This window comes from Vidua chalybeata, chromosome 23 (genome assembly GCF_026979565.1).
Source record: "Vidua chalybeata isolate OUT-0048 chromosome 23, bVidCha1 merged haplotype, whole genome shotgun sequence".
In the NCBI taxonomy this organism is placed as follows: Eukaryota; Metazoa; Chordata; class Aves; order Passeriformes; family Viduidae; genus Vidua; species Vidua chalybeata.
In genome coordinates this window covers 3,602,123-3,619,238 of record NC_071552.1, presented here as the reverse complement: position 1 = coordinate 3,619,238, position 17,116 = coordinate 3,602,123, and the positions used below count along the sequence as shown (strand labels likewise).

General features: G+C 49.8%; 1 protein-coding gene across 2 annotated transcripts in view; it reads right to left on the bottom strand.

The window, feature by feature from the left end:
• LOC128799145 (protein Aster-B) overlaps positions 1 to 16,751 on the bottom strand; it is a 50,593-nt gene extending 33,842 nt beyond the window's left edge. For both annotated transcript variants that reach the window (XM_053963277.1, XM_053963278.1), the window contains exons 1-3: positions 16,648 to 16,751; positions 7,882 to 8,092; positions 320 to 340 (exon numbers count right to left, since the gene is read on the bottom strand). In XM_053963277.1, the coding sequence (XP_053819252.1) occupies positions 320 to 340; positions 7,882 to 8,092; positions 16,648 to 16,658 (243 nt within the window). In that variant the 5' untranslated portion in view covers positions 16,659 to 16,751. The remainder of the gene's footprint in view (positions 1 to 319; positions 341 to 7,881; positions 8,093 to 16,647) is intronic.
• Positions 16,752 to 17,116: the final 365 nt, after the last annotated feature.

Below are 17,116 nucleotides of genomic sequence, written 5' to 3'. Positions count from 1 at the left end.
AGGGTTTGCAGGGTGGCAGCTCTGTTTGTCACCACGTGTCACCCACCACGTGTCACCACATCCCGGCCCCTGTGCTGAGACACCAGAGGTGCAGGATGTGGGGAGCATCACGAGAGTGACCAAAAGGACAAAGCTTCTGCTCTCTGTCTCTGGCATCCCCTTCCTCAGGATGCCAGCCCTCCTTTGCCAGTGCTGAGCCATTTCCAGCTCCTCCTTCTGGAAATGGTCAGAGTGCCCCAGTGCCACTGCAAAGCCCCTTTGCACCTTCCCCCCACCCAGCCCGCAGCCACCCAGGGACAAGAGAAACGGGAGTACTTACATTATACCAACTCTGGCTTTTCTGTAAGGACAAAATAAAAGAGAAGCATTAGTTAGCACAGAGATCTTAGGATCAAAAAGAAAGAGGGACAGAGAAAGCAGGTCCAATCTGGTTTGGATCATTAGTGAAGTGAAAGTGGGATTAAACAGAAGATTTCAATGGGTTTCACAGTGTGGTCTAGCACAGTTATCCCCGGGTACAGGAGCAAGGGGCAAATCCAGCAGCAGGAGTCTGGAACAGGAAACAGGTCAGGCCAAGGTGTGCATGTCCACATGCACACACACACAGACATGCTGCCACCTTGTCTGCAGACCAGCAGTGCCAGCCAGCAACACAGGAGCTCATCATCATCACCACCACCACCACCATCATCATCACATCATCATTATCATCACTGCCAGCCACCTCTTTAGGGGCTTCATTCTTCCAGGTGGTAACACCCCCATTGCCCTGAACAGCCCTCGAAGCAGGGACACAGCTTTGCTCACAAAAGGCAAATGTTCCAAGGGTATTTTGAATTTTAAAAGGGAGACACAGACACACACAGAGAGCCAGGAACAGTGCTGTAGAAAATCGCTAGAGAAGCTAGGCAAGGAAAAAAAAAAGGCTGGGATTTTTTTTTTCAGCATTTCAGCGCACAGTGTTTTGCATCATCTGCACATGTGATTTTTTTTTTTCCCATCCTTATCATGGCATTTCAGATGGCTGGAGAGGACAGGCCACACGTCACATTGGAGCACACAAAAGAGCTGGCTCAGCTTGGAAAGTCATGCTTGGCAATTTTCAGCTGGAGGTGAGATTTATCTGCAGGGAGAGGAAGAAATGAGCTTCCCACTGCAGCCAGGCTGGCTTTCCAAGGGCAGGACACTGAGCTCCTCTATCCAGAGCTGCCAGCACACACAGGAATCCCCCTTTTTTGGGGGGATTTCCCTCATGGCAGTGAAGCCTGGGGGTGCCAGAGCCTTTCCCACCGAGGGTGGGCAGCTCCAGCTGTGCTGTCCCCTCTCCCAAACACTTCCGTGGGAGCTGAGGATAACACACAAGGACAGAAGCAAAATTTCACTGCCTTTCCTCCTCTGAAGCCATCTTGCTTCTGACCTTGGAGAATTTTCCAGGCTTTGCAGGCAGTTTAGAATAGGAAGGGAAACATTCTGTGCTGTGCCTCGCCACAGAGGCTGCAGGAATTTCACTGGGAATTCCCTGGAATATTCACAGGGACACAGACACTGCCTGCCCACCAAGGGTGTGCTGCCACAGGGAAGGAGAATTAATGAGGTCAGATTGGAACAGATTTCTGTGAAGACACAGGGGCTCCCACCCCTGGATCTTCCTGCTCCAAGTTCCCTGAGAGCCACTCCAGCCACAAAACCTCACTGGATCCCACTCTTGGAGCCAACATTTCTGAAGGATCCATTGCAGAGCTCCCAGTCTCTCGTGAAAAGCCCCACAGTAATACAGTACACAGGTTAAAATACAAAAATTCGACTTTAAAAAGAGGAACACCCCCTTCTTCCCCAAATCCTGGGGCAAGGAGATCAGCTGGGGACTGACACAGAGCATGGCTCATATCCCATACTCGTTCCTCCAACCAGAGGAATTTCCTCTTACTTCCCACTCTTTTCCACACTTGGCCATACCTGATCCATTCATAAAAGACTGGGTGGAAGTCAATCCCTCTCTGCAAGTAGGACGTGGAAAAAAGCCTTATGCAACCCAGACTAGACTAAAAAAAGAACCAGGGTAATTAATCTGAGCCATGCACACAGCACCTTGTCCTCAGGAGCACAGGGCCTGAGATGGAGTGATTTTCCTGCAGATTTGTTTTGCCATCTGTCTGCCTTAATGAGCAAAAGGCGTAACTCAGAAATTCCTGGGGAAAAAAGCTCATAATCAAACCATAATTGGCACACACACAACAGAGGCACTGCTGTCACTCTGCCTTCTAAATCAAAGTGCCTGTGCCGTGGTGTCAGCACAGCCCAACAGGATTTCAGTCCCCCCTCCTGCATTCATTGCAGGAACTACTTTTTTTTCCCATCCTCACATGTGAATTTCCCTGAATCAAGGGCCCTCTATAAAAGAGCTCTGCAGGTTCTTCTTTAAGCTCTTCCACGCAAAAAAATTATACTGACATCCATAATTATATTGAGGTCCATCATTTTACCAACATCCTTAATTATACCAACACTCAAACCTCAGCTTTTGCCTCCACCAAGTTCAACAGACTTGTCCAAAATCCAAACAACCTCAGCCCTTAAATCTCCTTGTAATTTATCTTTTTTTTTTTTTTAAGCTCACTGAGAGGGAGATGCAAACTGTGAAAATCAAGAGACAGTAAAATGGAGAGGGGGAGGAAAAAAGAAAGAAAAAGGAAAAACATATTCTTACTTTGAGCAGGTTAAGTCTGTCATACTGGAAAAAGAAACCGTAAGCATTAGAACTGAAAAGAGAAAATAAATAAGTAACAGAAGGAGGGGGTTGCACACAGACAGGGAGAAGATGGGACAGGTTTGCAGAGATGATGCTACAGGAGCACAGAGTTCGTGGTTACAAGGGGGCTGTAACCAGGAAGAGCTTTGGAGGAATGTGAAAAATGGAATATTTTCCCTAAGCCTTGAATTGTTGCCTCTAAATAGTCACGGTTTAGTGCCCTGATGTCTCCATGCACTGCTGGGAAAGGCTGCAGCTCTGCAGGGCACACAGGTCACACACCAAACCTCACCCTGACAGCTCCAAACAGAGCTTCTACCTCTCAGCATCACTGCCAGCAGCATCACAGCTCACCCCTGCTGCTCCCGGGGGAACAGAACCCTTCTGCCAAGTGAATGGCACACCTCAGAGCTCGAGGAGCATCCCTAAATCCCTTTCACACCTGGGCAAGCAGAGGCACAGAACCAGAGCTCAGAACACATTCCGGAGCCCTCTCTCCTCATCTGTGCACTTGCAAAAGCTACGCTGCCCCCCCGGCTTCCAAATGGCCGTAACTCCTGGAAATTGATGGAATTTATCCCCCAAACCCCCAGCCCAGCCCCAATTTCATTCCCTACTACCTGAAGGGGCTTTGTCCCACCCAGTGGGAGGGGTGGATGAGAAGACACAGCCCAACTCTTCTCATCGTGGCACACTGGAAGGACAAGGTGCAACAGTCATAAGCTGCAGTAGGGGAAATTCTATTTGGAGAGGAGGAAAAAGCCTGTTCACAAGAGTGGTTAAACACTGGAGCAGGGGCCTGGCCAGGCTGGGGGATCTCCAGCCTTGGAGGGCTGCAAAATGTGGCTGGACAAGGGTTTGGTCCAAGCTGGTTTAACCCTGCTTTGAGCAGGGCTTGGGTGAGAGATCTCCCGAGATCCCTCCCGACCTGAACTGTTCTACAGCCCCCAGGACTGCACCAAAATTCAGATTTTCCCCCTAACTTAATATTAATTCTCAGCATTCACCATTAGCTACAGGCATTGGGAAGGATCTGAAGGAAACCACTTTTATCCTTGGGCAAGAGCAAAGTAGTCAAAAAATACATATTTCATTGCTGGTTACCAGCAGAAAGATTGGCTTTTCTGAGTTTGGAAAGCTGTCCCAGAAAAGCCTAAGGCTGAGTCAGACCTTGGTCTGTGGCACAGTGGTGGGGTCAAGGTGGCACAGAGCTCTGGGAAAGAATCCCTCGGGATGCAACTCCAGTGCTTAAAAAACTCTGCTGGAGCACTCCAGTGCTTAAAAACTCCTGGTGGAGCACTGCCTCTGACAATTCCAGTGCTTAAAAACCCCTGGTGGAGCACTGCCTCTGACAATTCCAGTGCTTAAAAACCCCTGGTGGAGCACTGCCTCTGACAATTCCAGTGCTTAAAAACCCCTGGTGGAGCACTCCAGTGCCTAAAAATCCCTGTTTGAGCACTCCAGTGCTTAAAAACTCATGGTGGAGCACTGCCTCTGACAATTCCAGTGCAAAAAAAAACACTGGTGGAGCACTCCTTGTGACAATTCCAGTGCTTAAAAACCACTGCTGGAGCACTCAAGTGCCTAAAAATCCCTGTTTGAGCACTCCAGTGCTTAAAAACTCATGGTGGAGCACTGCCTCTGACAATTCCAGTGCTTAAAAACCACTGGTGGAGCACTCCCTGTGACAATTCCAGTGCTTAAAAGCCCTGCTGGAGCACTCAAGTGCCTAAAAATCCCTGTTTGAGCACTCCAGTGCTTAAAAACCACTGGTGGAGCACTCCTTGTGACAATTCCCGTGCTTAAAAACCACTGGTGGAGCACTGCCTCTGACAATTCCAGTGCTTAAAACTCCTGCTGGAGCACTCCACTGTTTACAAACTCCTGCTGGAGCACTCCAGTGTTTAAAAACTCCTGCTGGAGCACTCCAGTGTTTAAAACTAACTCCTGGTGGAGCGCTCCCTCTGACGGCAGCGCTGCAGCACGACAGAACAGCACGGACAAAAGAGGGCAGGGAGCTGAAGCAGATCTGTCAGCAATTGTACCAACACAGCAGCAAACTCATGGGCTCAAGCTGTTCCACCTCATTAGCCAGACAGGTTGGGAAAGCAAACCAATCTTCCCGCAGGAGATGGGTGGGGAGAGGAGAAGAGGCTGAGAAAGGAGAGTTTAGAATCTTTGCCCTCGAGTTTTTTTGTTCCTGACCTCTCCCTGTATGAGCAGACAACAGAATTGTCTGTGTGGGGGGAAGCAGGGGGTTTAATGCCTGAAAATTCTGTGTTTGTGCCAGAGGAAGCAGCTTGTGGAGCAAGGAACAGAGCTCCAGGCTGCACACTCGATGATCCTCGTGGATGCAACTCAGAATATCCTGTGTGAGCAGGGCAGGAGGCTCTGACAGGCTGCTGGGGGTCCTGCCTGGGATCCCCTTCCCTCTGAACTCATCTGGGCTCCACTTCCCTCCAGTTTCTCCAGCTGCCTCTCAGTGGTTGGGTTTTTCCCTCTCAGAGAAGCAGGGGATGGCTGCAGGCACCTCAGAGCAGCGCTGCACACACATTTTACACAGCCATCCCTCTGTCCCAGGCTTCTTCCCACCAATCCCTCTCCTCAAACCCTCTGCACCTCCAGCTCTCCACAGCCTGTCCTGGCCCACGCACCTCTACTCACCAGCAATCCTGTCAGGACCCTGCTACTCCAGACCTTCCACAGCACTCCTCTCACACCTCACCTTGAGAGTTCAGTCCCACAGTGCTCCCCTCGCTTATCCCAGCTACAGAAACCAAGCACAAGACAAGCTGTCTAAAAAAAAAGACGTCAAGAAGCTCCCAGCAGACACCAGCAAATCATGCAAGGTCAGGCTGGTCACAAGGACCACGACCAAGGGAAGACAGTGAGCCAGCATTGCCCTCTGAGAACTTGCCTAGAAGGAAACCTGAGGCATCCACTGGGGAAAGGCCAAGACAAGGATTTTGTGGATTTTTGTGAAGCCATCCAAGCCATTCTGCTTTCATAAAGTGGAAATGCCAACAGCCTGGCACTTTCTCCAACAACATCCCACCTGCACTTATGATTTTTTCCACTCTTCTGAGGGCAGCACAGAGGTGTGAGATCAAATCCCAAACGATCTTATCTCCAATTCAAGCACCCACAGAGGGATCTTCTGCTTATCAGCTCTCAGAGCGAGCCCATGAATTCTCACAATTCATTTGGGACAGGTCTGTTCTACCAGGTTCAAGCTGGGTTCACTTGAAATCACTGATCTTTGATATTTACGTCACACAGCAGAGCCTGCAAGGGCAGCAAGCTGAGATCACTGGCCACAAAAATGCTATTTATCATGAAAAGCAGGGAAGAAGTCATGGAGAACAACTCTCGTTTCTGAAATGGTGGAGGAAGAAGGAAAGAAAAGGGATCGTGGTTCTCCAGAGGATTTCTCCCTGGCAAAGACAGCAGCTCGCTTCAAGGGAGAGGGGAAAGCAGAACTTGAAGGCTGAAATGATTTGGAAGCAGCTGCAGGGCTGTGATGAACAGGCCAGTTCTCAGGCTGTGTGAGCAAATACCAGCGAGATGCCAGTGATGTAAGTGAACCCAGCTTCCAGCTACAGGCACGGGGCTGAGCTCTTGCTGACATTCTCACAGCCACAGCAGGAGAATGCCCGACTGGGGTCAGCACTCAGCACCACAGGGAGGGTTCCTGAGTGGTGAGACAGCTCTACAGTGGGGGACAGGAGAGAAAAAAGAAGGCTTACTTTGGAGAGGCGCTTGTGTGACTTAATCGGAGAGAAAGCATGCAGGAATGAAAAGAGAATAATTAGGGAAAGAAGAAAAATTACCTCGCAGGTCAAGAGAAGGAAAACCCACACACCCAACAGAGAGCACTGTACCCCCTCTTCCCTGTGGAAAGCACCAGGAATCAAAGTTCAGCTTTAGCAGTCACTGTGCTGGTAAAAATCTCACCCCCATGACCTTAATTTTGAGGGCCAGGACGATGCAACTCCTCTCTGTGTTCCCCTTCCCAAGGAGCCCATTTCCCCGTGAGCACCCCCAGGGTGGCTCCGAGCACAGCGTGCCCTGATCCTCCTCCCATGCCACGGCTCCCTTTTGGGAACACGGTGCTGGCAACCCCGTGCTGAAGGTGTCACCCAGCGCTGGGACGGGGTTTGTAGGTCACTGTGTGCACAGGAAGCCAGGCTGACCTCAAGGGCAACCTTGGAACGCCAGTGATTCAGCTTGAAAAACCCTTTTTGCCCCTCTTTTGAACTCACAGACTCCCCCCACAGTGGTGAGAGATCAGAATGTGGGCCACTGAGTCCTGTTCCCTCTGCTGGCTGGCCACGGAGGGGAGGGGATGAAGATTTCTGGTCTGTGACACAACCCAGCAATAAATCAGGCAAAGATCTAACAATTCATTTTATACAAGCCATCAGAGTTCTGCCTGTGAAATTACTCAGGCTGAAACATCCCACTGCAAAAATCTGGGCAAACACAAGTGCTCCTGAGAGCTGACACATCACTGATACCAGGGTTATAATCAAAGGTTTGTTTGGTACCCCAGGCTCCTGTGTGTCTTTTACCAGGCCCCACTGCTCACACAAAAACCTAGAGCCAAACCTGAAACCCTCTTCCCCTGCACAGCAAAGACAAGGCTGTTTCTAATCTGGTCCAAAGACACAAAACCTTCCTGGGGAAAATATCAGCTACCCTGGGCAAGCCAGCCATAACACTGCAGCCATGGAAGGAATGGGCAGGGGGTTGGAAAACTGACTCTTTGCAATTTGAAATGATCCCAGAGGGCTTGGATAGCACTGGGGAAATGCACGGGCCCTTCACAGGGGAAACCTTATTTATTTCATGATCCAGGTGATAAAAAGTAATTGCAACCAGCTGATTTTCAAGGTCTGTTGAAAACCCCTGGTGGAGGGGTTCTCCCACGGAGCCTCCCAAGGAACAGGACCTTGACTAGAGAAAGTTGCAGCCTCAGAGCTGTGCTGACATCTGAGCCGGGCGAAGGACCCCGAGTTAGGAGAACCTTCAGAAATCCGACGGGGGAGGAGGGAGGGGAATCAGCCAGAGAAGAAGAAGGCAGAGGACAGAGCCGGCACGGCGGCGGCCACAGCCCTCTGCTCGCCCCTCACCTTGGAGTTCTTGGCCCCGCTGCGGCCGGACTGGGAGGAGCAGCTCCGCTGGACGCCCTGCTCCGGCGTGGACGGGGACTTGTCCGAGGAGTGGTCGGAGCCCTTCTCCACCATGGCGTCCCCCGGGGCGTCCTGCGGCGTGGGCGAGCGCGAGCGTTTGCGCAGGATCGGGGAGCAGGCGGGCGTGCTGCGGTTGGAGTTACTGGCAGTACTGCAGGGCAGAGGAAGGGGAAAGAGAGCGGGGTCAGAGCATCTCCGAAGTGAAACAGCTGCACCCCGAGCTGCGCAGCACCCACAGCACAGAGCTGCTTCCTGAACAAACGCGCCCGGTGCCCCCCGTGCACTGAGGCAGTTCTCTTTTACCAGAGGCAGAGGAACTGCTGGCAGCGGCAGCTCCAACCACCCCTCAACCCCTCAGACCACAGAGCAATGCCCACGAGAGGGAACTCGTTGGCTCCCGTGGGCTCTCCGAGTTTCAAACGATGATCTGAGCTTAGAAAAATCAATGTAAGCTCAAGAACGACAGAGGTGTCAGCGTGTTCAACACAGCCTCGCTCTGCCCCTCCTTTATTATGCAGCTCTTCTCAGCAGGATGCACGAAAACGGGGTCACACCTTTCAGAAAACACCCCAGCAAAGAGCATCACAAACGCTGGGGCTCTGGGAGGGGAGTCACGGTGACGTTCTATGCAGCATTTCCTGTACAGAACCATCCTTTCCCACACCAGTTAGAGCTGGGCATGAAAATGGTTTGCTGTGACACAAAAGCCTTCGTGATTAAAAAAAAAAATCAAAAATTGAGTTCCTTTTTCACAATGGGAAAAGCAAGGCCTTTCAGAGTTTTACAGAAATTATGAGGGGAATGGAACTTCTCATTCTCTTTCCTCAGCAAATGCCCCAGCACCCAGATCAGCAAGCCAGTAATGTACAAACTAATACAGAACAGGAAAACTCAGATTTCCTCACTGCTCCTTCTCTTTTGATGCCTCTCCTTCCTGCCAGACTCTTCAAAATACCACACACTACACCCATTTTTCCCTCCGTCACTCATTTCCTTCAGGAGTCAAATCTATTTCTGACCAGACATCCTCGAGGCTTTTCCAGCTGGTCACAGAGGGGCCTGATGCAAGGACTGGATCTGTGCTAACTTCTTCAGGAGCCTGTTATCTCATGAGCAACACCAAACAGGCCACATCTGACAGCACAGGCAGCAGGGAAAGGATGGAGGAATTACAACTGCAAGGGACTGAATTACAGAAATTGTTACAATCAGGCTCTTATGGGCTATGATTTCAGCCAAATTGCACACAGCAATCACAACGATGCACAGCAAGGTACTCCAAATGGATCATTTCCTCCTTGAAAATCCAGAGGAGCTGAACACGTGCCTGAGGTTTCATTAATTCCCAGATAAAAACCATATCCATCCCTTCTTACCTCTGAAGATGCCAAAACCATTTTGCAAGCATTAGTTAGATACGAGCAGCCAGTGTAACACGCTCCCCCAGCAGTTCCCAGGTTTGCAGCGGTTTGGTTTTGGATGAACTGGTCTTGTAAATTCTCCTTTATTTGCTCACTGCTTGTGTCAATGCACAAGTGATGAAACTTTCCCTGAAGAGCCTGCAGGAAGCACACAGCCAAGCTGCTTATGCAAACAGGGCCAGAATCAGATTTCCTAGGAGCTGGCACCAGGAACAGCAGCGTGGAGCTTCCCAGGAGCCCCTGAGAAGATGCCTTCACCCCTATAAAGTGTGGGATTTCATCCAGATCATGGACAGGCTTGGGAAAATGGGTGTGCAAAATGTTCTCTAGGCAGGAAGGTGGATTAAGTTAAACTCTGCTCTGTCACCTATTTCTACCCAGTAGGATGAGAAATATAAGATTTAGAGCAATAAAAACCTGTTCAAATGTCACCCAAACCCCAAGGCAGCTCCAGTGCAGAGCGATTCCTCCTTGGCTTGGGGCTCTTCACAAGGGGCAATGGCACATCCCCAAGGGAAATATTGTCACATCCTCTTGTCCTGTGCCCTCCCTTTCCCTGGACAAGGCACAGGAATATTGAATGCTAAACCAGTGCAGCAATAACTGCAGCAATATTCAACATGGAATCCCCCCAAATAATAATTGAAGCAAAAGGAAAATCAAAAAAATTATCTGGACCATTCTCCCAGAAGCAGTGCCTGCCACAGTTTAGGTGTAACATGAAGTAAAATTATCAGGGATGTCTTAGTTTATTGACGTATTAAAAAGCATCAGGTTCCTTCACAGATTTTCAGCTGATCCAGTCAAAATGGGTGTCTGTGCTCCTGCAGCTCCTTCTCCTGCTAAACTCAATTTTAGCAGCCCTGCAGAGCTATCTTGGTGACTCCAAGTTCATCAGCAGCAGCCCCAGAGATGGAAATGGTTCTGAATTGCCATTTTTACAGACTGTAGAAAAAGGAGACTTCTAGTTAAACCCTCTAAATTCTGAGGTCCTGCTTGCCCCCAGCGTGCTTGAGGCAACATAAGCTGGTTTATGTGAGAGGTGCCCAAAGCCACAAGGCAAGAATTTGAAGCCATTGTCCCTGACTAGCACATGTGTGAACATATGTACTAATTTTTCCTCTACAGCTCTACAAAACCTGAGTTTACCACACACAGCCTCCGTCTCATTTTCGGTTTGTGTGAGTTCACAGTTTCACTTTGAGCTTGAGTTTAGAGCAGCTCTGTAAAGACCAACCCAAATTCAGTCCAGGCTCTGTTTGCTTTCTGTTTGCAGTTGTGAGATTTCGCTGCTGCTCAATTAAAGCTCAGAATGAGCAGCTCAAAACCAGGGTACAGCTGGCATCACATTAGGTGAAACTCAAGATGAAAAATGCTGGAAAGTTTGGTGCTATTTTAGTCTCTTTATGGTCTTACAGAGCTCCTCGAGGTGGGTTTTTAGCCACAGCCCAGCATGCCCTAGCACTGCAGCTGCACAGGAGCAGCATCACCTTAGATGTTTTAGATCATTTAGATGCATTTAGATCATTGCTTACAGCTGGCAATTTTATTTTTGCCCAGCTCACACTGCCAGAGCCACAATTTTTGGTGCCAGCTGTGCCAAGCACAACCTTGGGCAGATTCTGTCTTCCAAGCTCATTTTTTAGTTTAAAAAATTAAATCCATCCGCATCTATCATGTTAGGCATGGGTGGATCCTCACCTTTGCAGAAATAAGGGGGGAAAAACAACATCAAGGGCTCCTTCTTTGGCTCTCCCCGAAGTCAGTGGCACAAATCTCAAACCCAGGAGGGCTGAATTCCCCTCCTACTCTCTGATGACTGGGAAAAGCTGAATATTTCTGCGTGAAGGACTCCACAGACAGAGAAAACGAGGAATCTGTTAACTGAGCTCCGTGACAGCGAGGATGGGCACAGAAAGCACAGAAAGGGCTGCCCCTGCCCCGAGCCCCTCCAAGCTCTCCCTGCTCCTGCTCCTTCCCTGGATTTGAATCCAGCCCAAGGCACAGCCATGACGAACGCTTTCTGCAGTTGCCATGGCGACCACGGCCCGCAATTGAACCAGGAATCGACGCCTGAAATGCCAAAACGGCTTGACCCACTTTGAAAAAAAAAAAAAAAAATATAATTGTAATAAATAACGCCTTAGAGACCTAATTGCCCAGAGTGCATTCAGGGCCTCACATCTCCCTGCAGAGCAGCCTTCAGCACATGAGACAGGCTAAGTGAGGGACAGAACACAAACAAGCCCACCTAAGCAGCAGCCCCTTTGCTCTGAGGTGAAAACCCCTGCACGGAGCATTTGAAAGCACAGAAGGCTGGGTTTGTCTCCTTGGTTTATGTCCTTGCTGTCCCTAAAGGGAAAACCTCATCAAAATACCATCAGCAAGCGTGGAGTGGATGGGAAGGGGCCAAACTCTGCTCAGACGTGGAGGAAAAGCATCAATACCTGCAGCAGTGTAGTAAAGAATCTGTAGCCTGCCAGTATCTTGGAGCTGGAGAGGGGTTTTTAGCAGAAATTGTAGTGATAGGACAAGGAGTAATAGATTCAGACTGAAAGAGGGGAAATTTAGGTTGGATAAATGGAAGAAGTTCTTCCCCATGAGGGTGGGGACGCCCTGGCAGATGGGGCCCAGAGAAGCTGTGGCTGCTCCATCCCTGGAATTCCAAGGATGGGGCTTGGAACAGCCTGGGATAGTGGAAGGTGTCCCTCCCATGGGACAGATGATATTTAATGGCCTTTCCAACCCAAACCATTCTGGGATTCTACAAGCTTTCCTTCAGCTGATGAAAAGGAATGTTTGGCAATGCATGGACCAGCCCCTGAGACACCAGGCAGACAAAGAAAAGCCAAATTTCTCCTCCAACACAATATTCCCTGTAAGGGTCTGAACCAGGTGATGGACAGAACTTCACCAAGCAGTCACTTCTGGGAAAGATATTCCACAAGTTGAGCTTGGTGTCCTTAAAACCATAAAGGAACTCTTTACAATGTTTTCATGGAGAACTCCACAAGAAACCTGACTTTGTGCAGTCTGTTAAATGAATTCTGCATGAATGACACCCAAGCATCCTGAAGTGACACAAAATTCTGTCCATCCCACCAGCTCTGAAGCCACAGCCATCCCTGGGACTGACACAAGCAGCTCTTTCCCAAATCACAGGTGCCCCAAGAGCCAGCAGCCAGCTCCAGAAGGGCATTGTCACAGCACCTGTGACACAGCTTAGCACAGCAAATCCCTTTGGGTCTGCCACTTGCAGGATGTGAATAAGGATTCAGCCAGAAGTAGGAAAAGGACCAAAGAATTTTGCAACTGGAGCAGCTCAGCTAAACAAGGAGCAGCCTCAGGTACACAGCTGTGACCACCACCAGCTTCTCAGGGGCAGAAAAACACCACCCACACCATTCCCTGCAGTGCATTTCTCAACCCCTTGGATTTCCTCATTCAAGTCCTGATCTGGAAAGCTTAAAGGCCTCCAAGTCTCCTCTCAGCACTCAAAAGAATTCCAAGAGTCATCCTGCAATTACTCACTCCTCCCTGCAGCACCGAGCTGGTAACGAGCTCTTCCAGGCCAGAACTGGGGTTTGTTCTGCAGTTTGAGCTGAATTCTGCTGAGCAATATGTCCCCAGAGCAGCAGAGATGTGCATATTGAAGCACATATTGAAATCTCCCTGTCTGAAATCCATGGGCTGTGCAAAGTCAAGCCTGTGCCTACACTTTCCTGAACAAGACCAGAGGAGATCCTGGAGGACAACACAGAACTTGTGCTGATAGTCTGGAAAAGAGCAGAAAGGTCAAGAAGGCACCTCAGGCCTGGCTCTAGCACTGAAAAGAGTTAATTCTCCTCTGAAACAGCTATTAGAGGGGTTAATTAGACGCCTACAAAGATACTTTGCTGCCATCCAGTCTGACATCAGTGGAAAAGAGGAGATTCAGAAGCTCATTATGCAGTCTCCCAAACGGCAAGCAGATGGTAACAACTTTTGATCACCAACCTACACTCCCTTCAAATTGATAATCCAAGAATGAAAACCTGCACAGATCCTGGAGCAATTCCCTGGGCCCGCCATTGCTCTACAAGCAATAACAAAATGTTCTATTTCTATTACATCTCCCAGCAAGAGAGACAAAAGAGAAAGCAATAAGTCAAAAAAGCAATGACACCTGCAGGGCTGTGCAGAAACCAAGGAGTGCTTAATGACAAGTGCTTTGAAAAGAATCATAAATAGTCTGCCTTCTGCATGTTTTTTAGCAGCAAAGTCCAGCTTTGTTTAAGATTCACTCTATTTTGACATTTCGCAGAACGCTGTCCTCCCATGACATCCAATCACATGTTTACATATTCATGAAATAAAATTAATGCAATTATTATGCCTCAGAGGATTAGCAAATCACTGCAAGCATTAGGAAGGAATTTGCCTTCTGCCCACAGCCAGCAGTGCGAGGATGGGCAGATGCATTATTAACCATGTCATTGTCCCTGTGGATCACCCGATCCTGGTTACCACTGGAGACAGACCCATGGACAAACGGCCTCATCTCTCACTGAAACTCCCCCTCAGCCAGCTTGGAAGCAACCTCTCCCTTCCTGCTTGGAGTGACTGCAAAAATCCCGAGGAGAAGTTGGAAAATGTTTCTGAAATGCAACAAGAGAGATCTTAATAATAAATCAAACAACGCACCAGTCACAACTTGGAAAGGGTCATTAATGTGCAGGGAACCACCATGGGTTATAAATCACACCCTAAACCCCTCCCTCAGTCACAAATTATTATCATTCCATTTGCTCCAAAGGAAGGCAAGCCACATAAAACGAAGTATGGTGGATAATACAAAGAAATCTGGGAAGCAGTGAAGGGGAAACAGCAGCAAGTCAGAATTTCACATCCCTCTGAAGGTGACAGACACAGCCCCACCACAGCCACCTGCAGGGCACCCACTCTACAGCTGCACTTCCCAAGGAGGAACAGATCCAGGCTTTGTTTTCCTCCCCTCCCCACCACAAAGTCAACAGCTCTTGTAATTAACAGCGAGACCTGCAATGTGTGATGCTTCCATCAACATCTCCAAGCCTGGAACTTGGGGCAGGACACAGCTCGCAAGCCTTGTTTAAAAAATAAACAAAACCACAACAGACACTGTTCAACCATCTTTGATGTGAGGGAAGTTCTGAAAACCTGACAGCTCAAAGGATAAAAATAAAAATTAAAATAAATCCAAGCCGTTTATTTTAATCCTTGTCATTTCCAAGCTAACATCAGAATCTTTCAGTGCTTTGGGGATGCAATGCTGCTGTCCTATGTGCTTCATTTCAAGGGAGAGTGAGATAAAGCAACAAAGCTGGTGATAAACAGCCAGGCCCACTTTTGGGTGGGGATGTAGCTGTGATACGACTCCCAGCTTCCCTCCAGAAGAGCTCAGGCACTTTTCCCTGCTGTAACTCCAGCAAGGCTTCACGGACTTTATGCCCAGCACAGCACTGTCCCCCTGAGCACATCCCAGCCTTGTGGCAGGGGTTCACAGAGCCCTGATGGAAGGGAGCCTGAGGAAGGCTCCGAGGAAGGCTGGGATCAGCCCCGCAGCCCGCGGGGGCGGACAGGGACATTGTGCAGCAGGAGCAGGAGACAAAGCTGGAGCTCTGCATCGTCCCACTCACTCCCACGGCTCGTCAGCACAGCCGTCACAAGTTAATGGAAGATGTTGTGATCCTCAAAGCTGGGATCAAACAAATTCCCTTTGTTCAGCCCTTGATGTTTCCTCCCTTCACCTTTCCGAAAATAACAACGCAACAATTTGTGATCGATCCCCTCCGTGCACCCCCCCCTGCTCTGCTCCAGCCTTGCAGCAGCACTGGGCAGCTCCGGGGTAGAACCAGAGAGGGTCAGAACCCCTGAGTGCAAGAGCCACAAATGCCCTTTGTCCTGAGGACCCGCCTCAACCTTGTCCCCCACTTTAACAGAGTTTCTCCTGCTTCATCCAGCTGTTTATCAGCTGGGGGCTTCATCCAGCTGTTTATCAGCTGGGGGCTTCATCCAGCTGTTTATCAGCTGGGGGTTCCATCCAGCTGTTTATCAGTTGGGGGTTTCATCCAGCTGTTTATCAGATGGGGGTTCCATCCAGCTGTTTATCAGATGGGGGTTCCATCCAGCTGTTTATCAGATGAGGGCTTCTCCAAGAGAATGTTGGAGAAGAATGTTGGTGGTTCCAAGTTATTGCACTGCTGTAAAATACATCCCAAAGATTTGACCTGAAGTTTCCATCCTACTGAGTCAAAATCACAAGCTGCATCCTAAATCTACCAGCTTCTCCTGCAGATGCATGTGATTTCATGGAGCAAGGGAACAGGAATATATTCTCTTTTCTGAACCAGCATTTCCATGATGCACAGGACAATGCCAGCCACCAGTAATCTAAGAAAAAGCTATTTTTTAGGGCACTCAGCAGATTCTCCCTGTCTGTGAACACACACAGTGCAATGAATCCTCACTTCCTACTGCTCTCCCTTGCCAAAAAATATTAAAAAAAACCAAAAAGCCACCTGTATAGACTCTGGAGCGGAGCCTGAAAAAGCGGCACAAACCAAATCCTGCCTCTCCCCATCAGTGCAAATACACAAACACCGGGAGAGGAAGGCAGAGCGGAACCACGAGCCCTTGTAGAGGCAGGAGAGCACATGGGCAAACAAATCCAACCATATTCCTGCAGCAGCTCCGTGACGCATCCAGCTTCGACCCCCTCCTGCCTCTCTCTTCCCCTGGACCCAGATGTTATGGCAGGAATAACTGTCCCCGAGGGAATGGGGGGATGGGGGACAGTGGGAATGGGGGATGGGGGACACAGCAGGGCGTGAAGGGGAAATGAGGAGGGGTGAGGGGAATGAAAGCTGGAGGAAAAAAAAAGGAAAAAAAAAAAAAAGAAAGAAAAAAAAGAAGCCAAACAATCAGATTTGCCCATTGTTTGGAACAATCGAAAAGGCTGTTTTAGCAATTCCGCCCTGCAGGAGAGGCAGGGCACGTGCGTGGGGGACAGAACAAGGAGAGGAAAAATTAAATAAAATAAAATGGAAAAAAAAAAAAGGGATCAGCCCGCGGAAAGGAAGAGAAACGAAGCATCTCTGCACCATGATGTCACGCCGCCTGCTTTCCAGTCCCCCGAACGGAGAGCAGCAGCAGCAACCAACATGGACTCCAGCTTTAATCTGCCCGGAGAGCGCCTGTGTGCGATGGAGGAGCCGCAAGAGCCGAGCCCTGCGTGTGACACATGTGTGACAGCGACAGCACTAACCTGGCAGCCATTCGGGAGCGTGGAGCGGCGCGGCAGCGGCAGCAGCAGCAGCTAGGCGGAATTCACTCGGGATCGCTCGGCATTCATGGGAGTTCATTCATTCATGCACTGTGCGGCCAGCCGGGAGGGTACTCACCTCCTGCAGCATGGCACGGCCCTTCCCCGGGGCTCTCAGGGCCGCCGCGGCGCTGCGGGCAGTGCCGGACACGCCGCCCCGGCCCCGGCCGTGCCCATGCCCGTCCCCTCGCTGATGCTGCCCGGTGCGGCCGCACACGCTCCGCGCACACGCGTGCGCAGCGCTTTACATAATGCGCCCACCCCTGCCCGCCCCGCTCGCGTCTCCCCCGCCAAAGAGACCCCCAAAGGCTTTACAAAGGCTTGAAAAGAGGCTACGAGTTATAAACCCGGCAGGTTGGAAACGTTGTGTTTGTCCTCCCTGTTTTACATTATGCGCCCACCGCGCTCCATC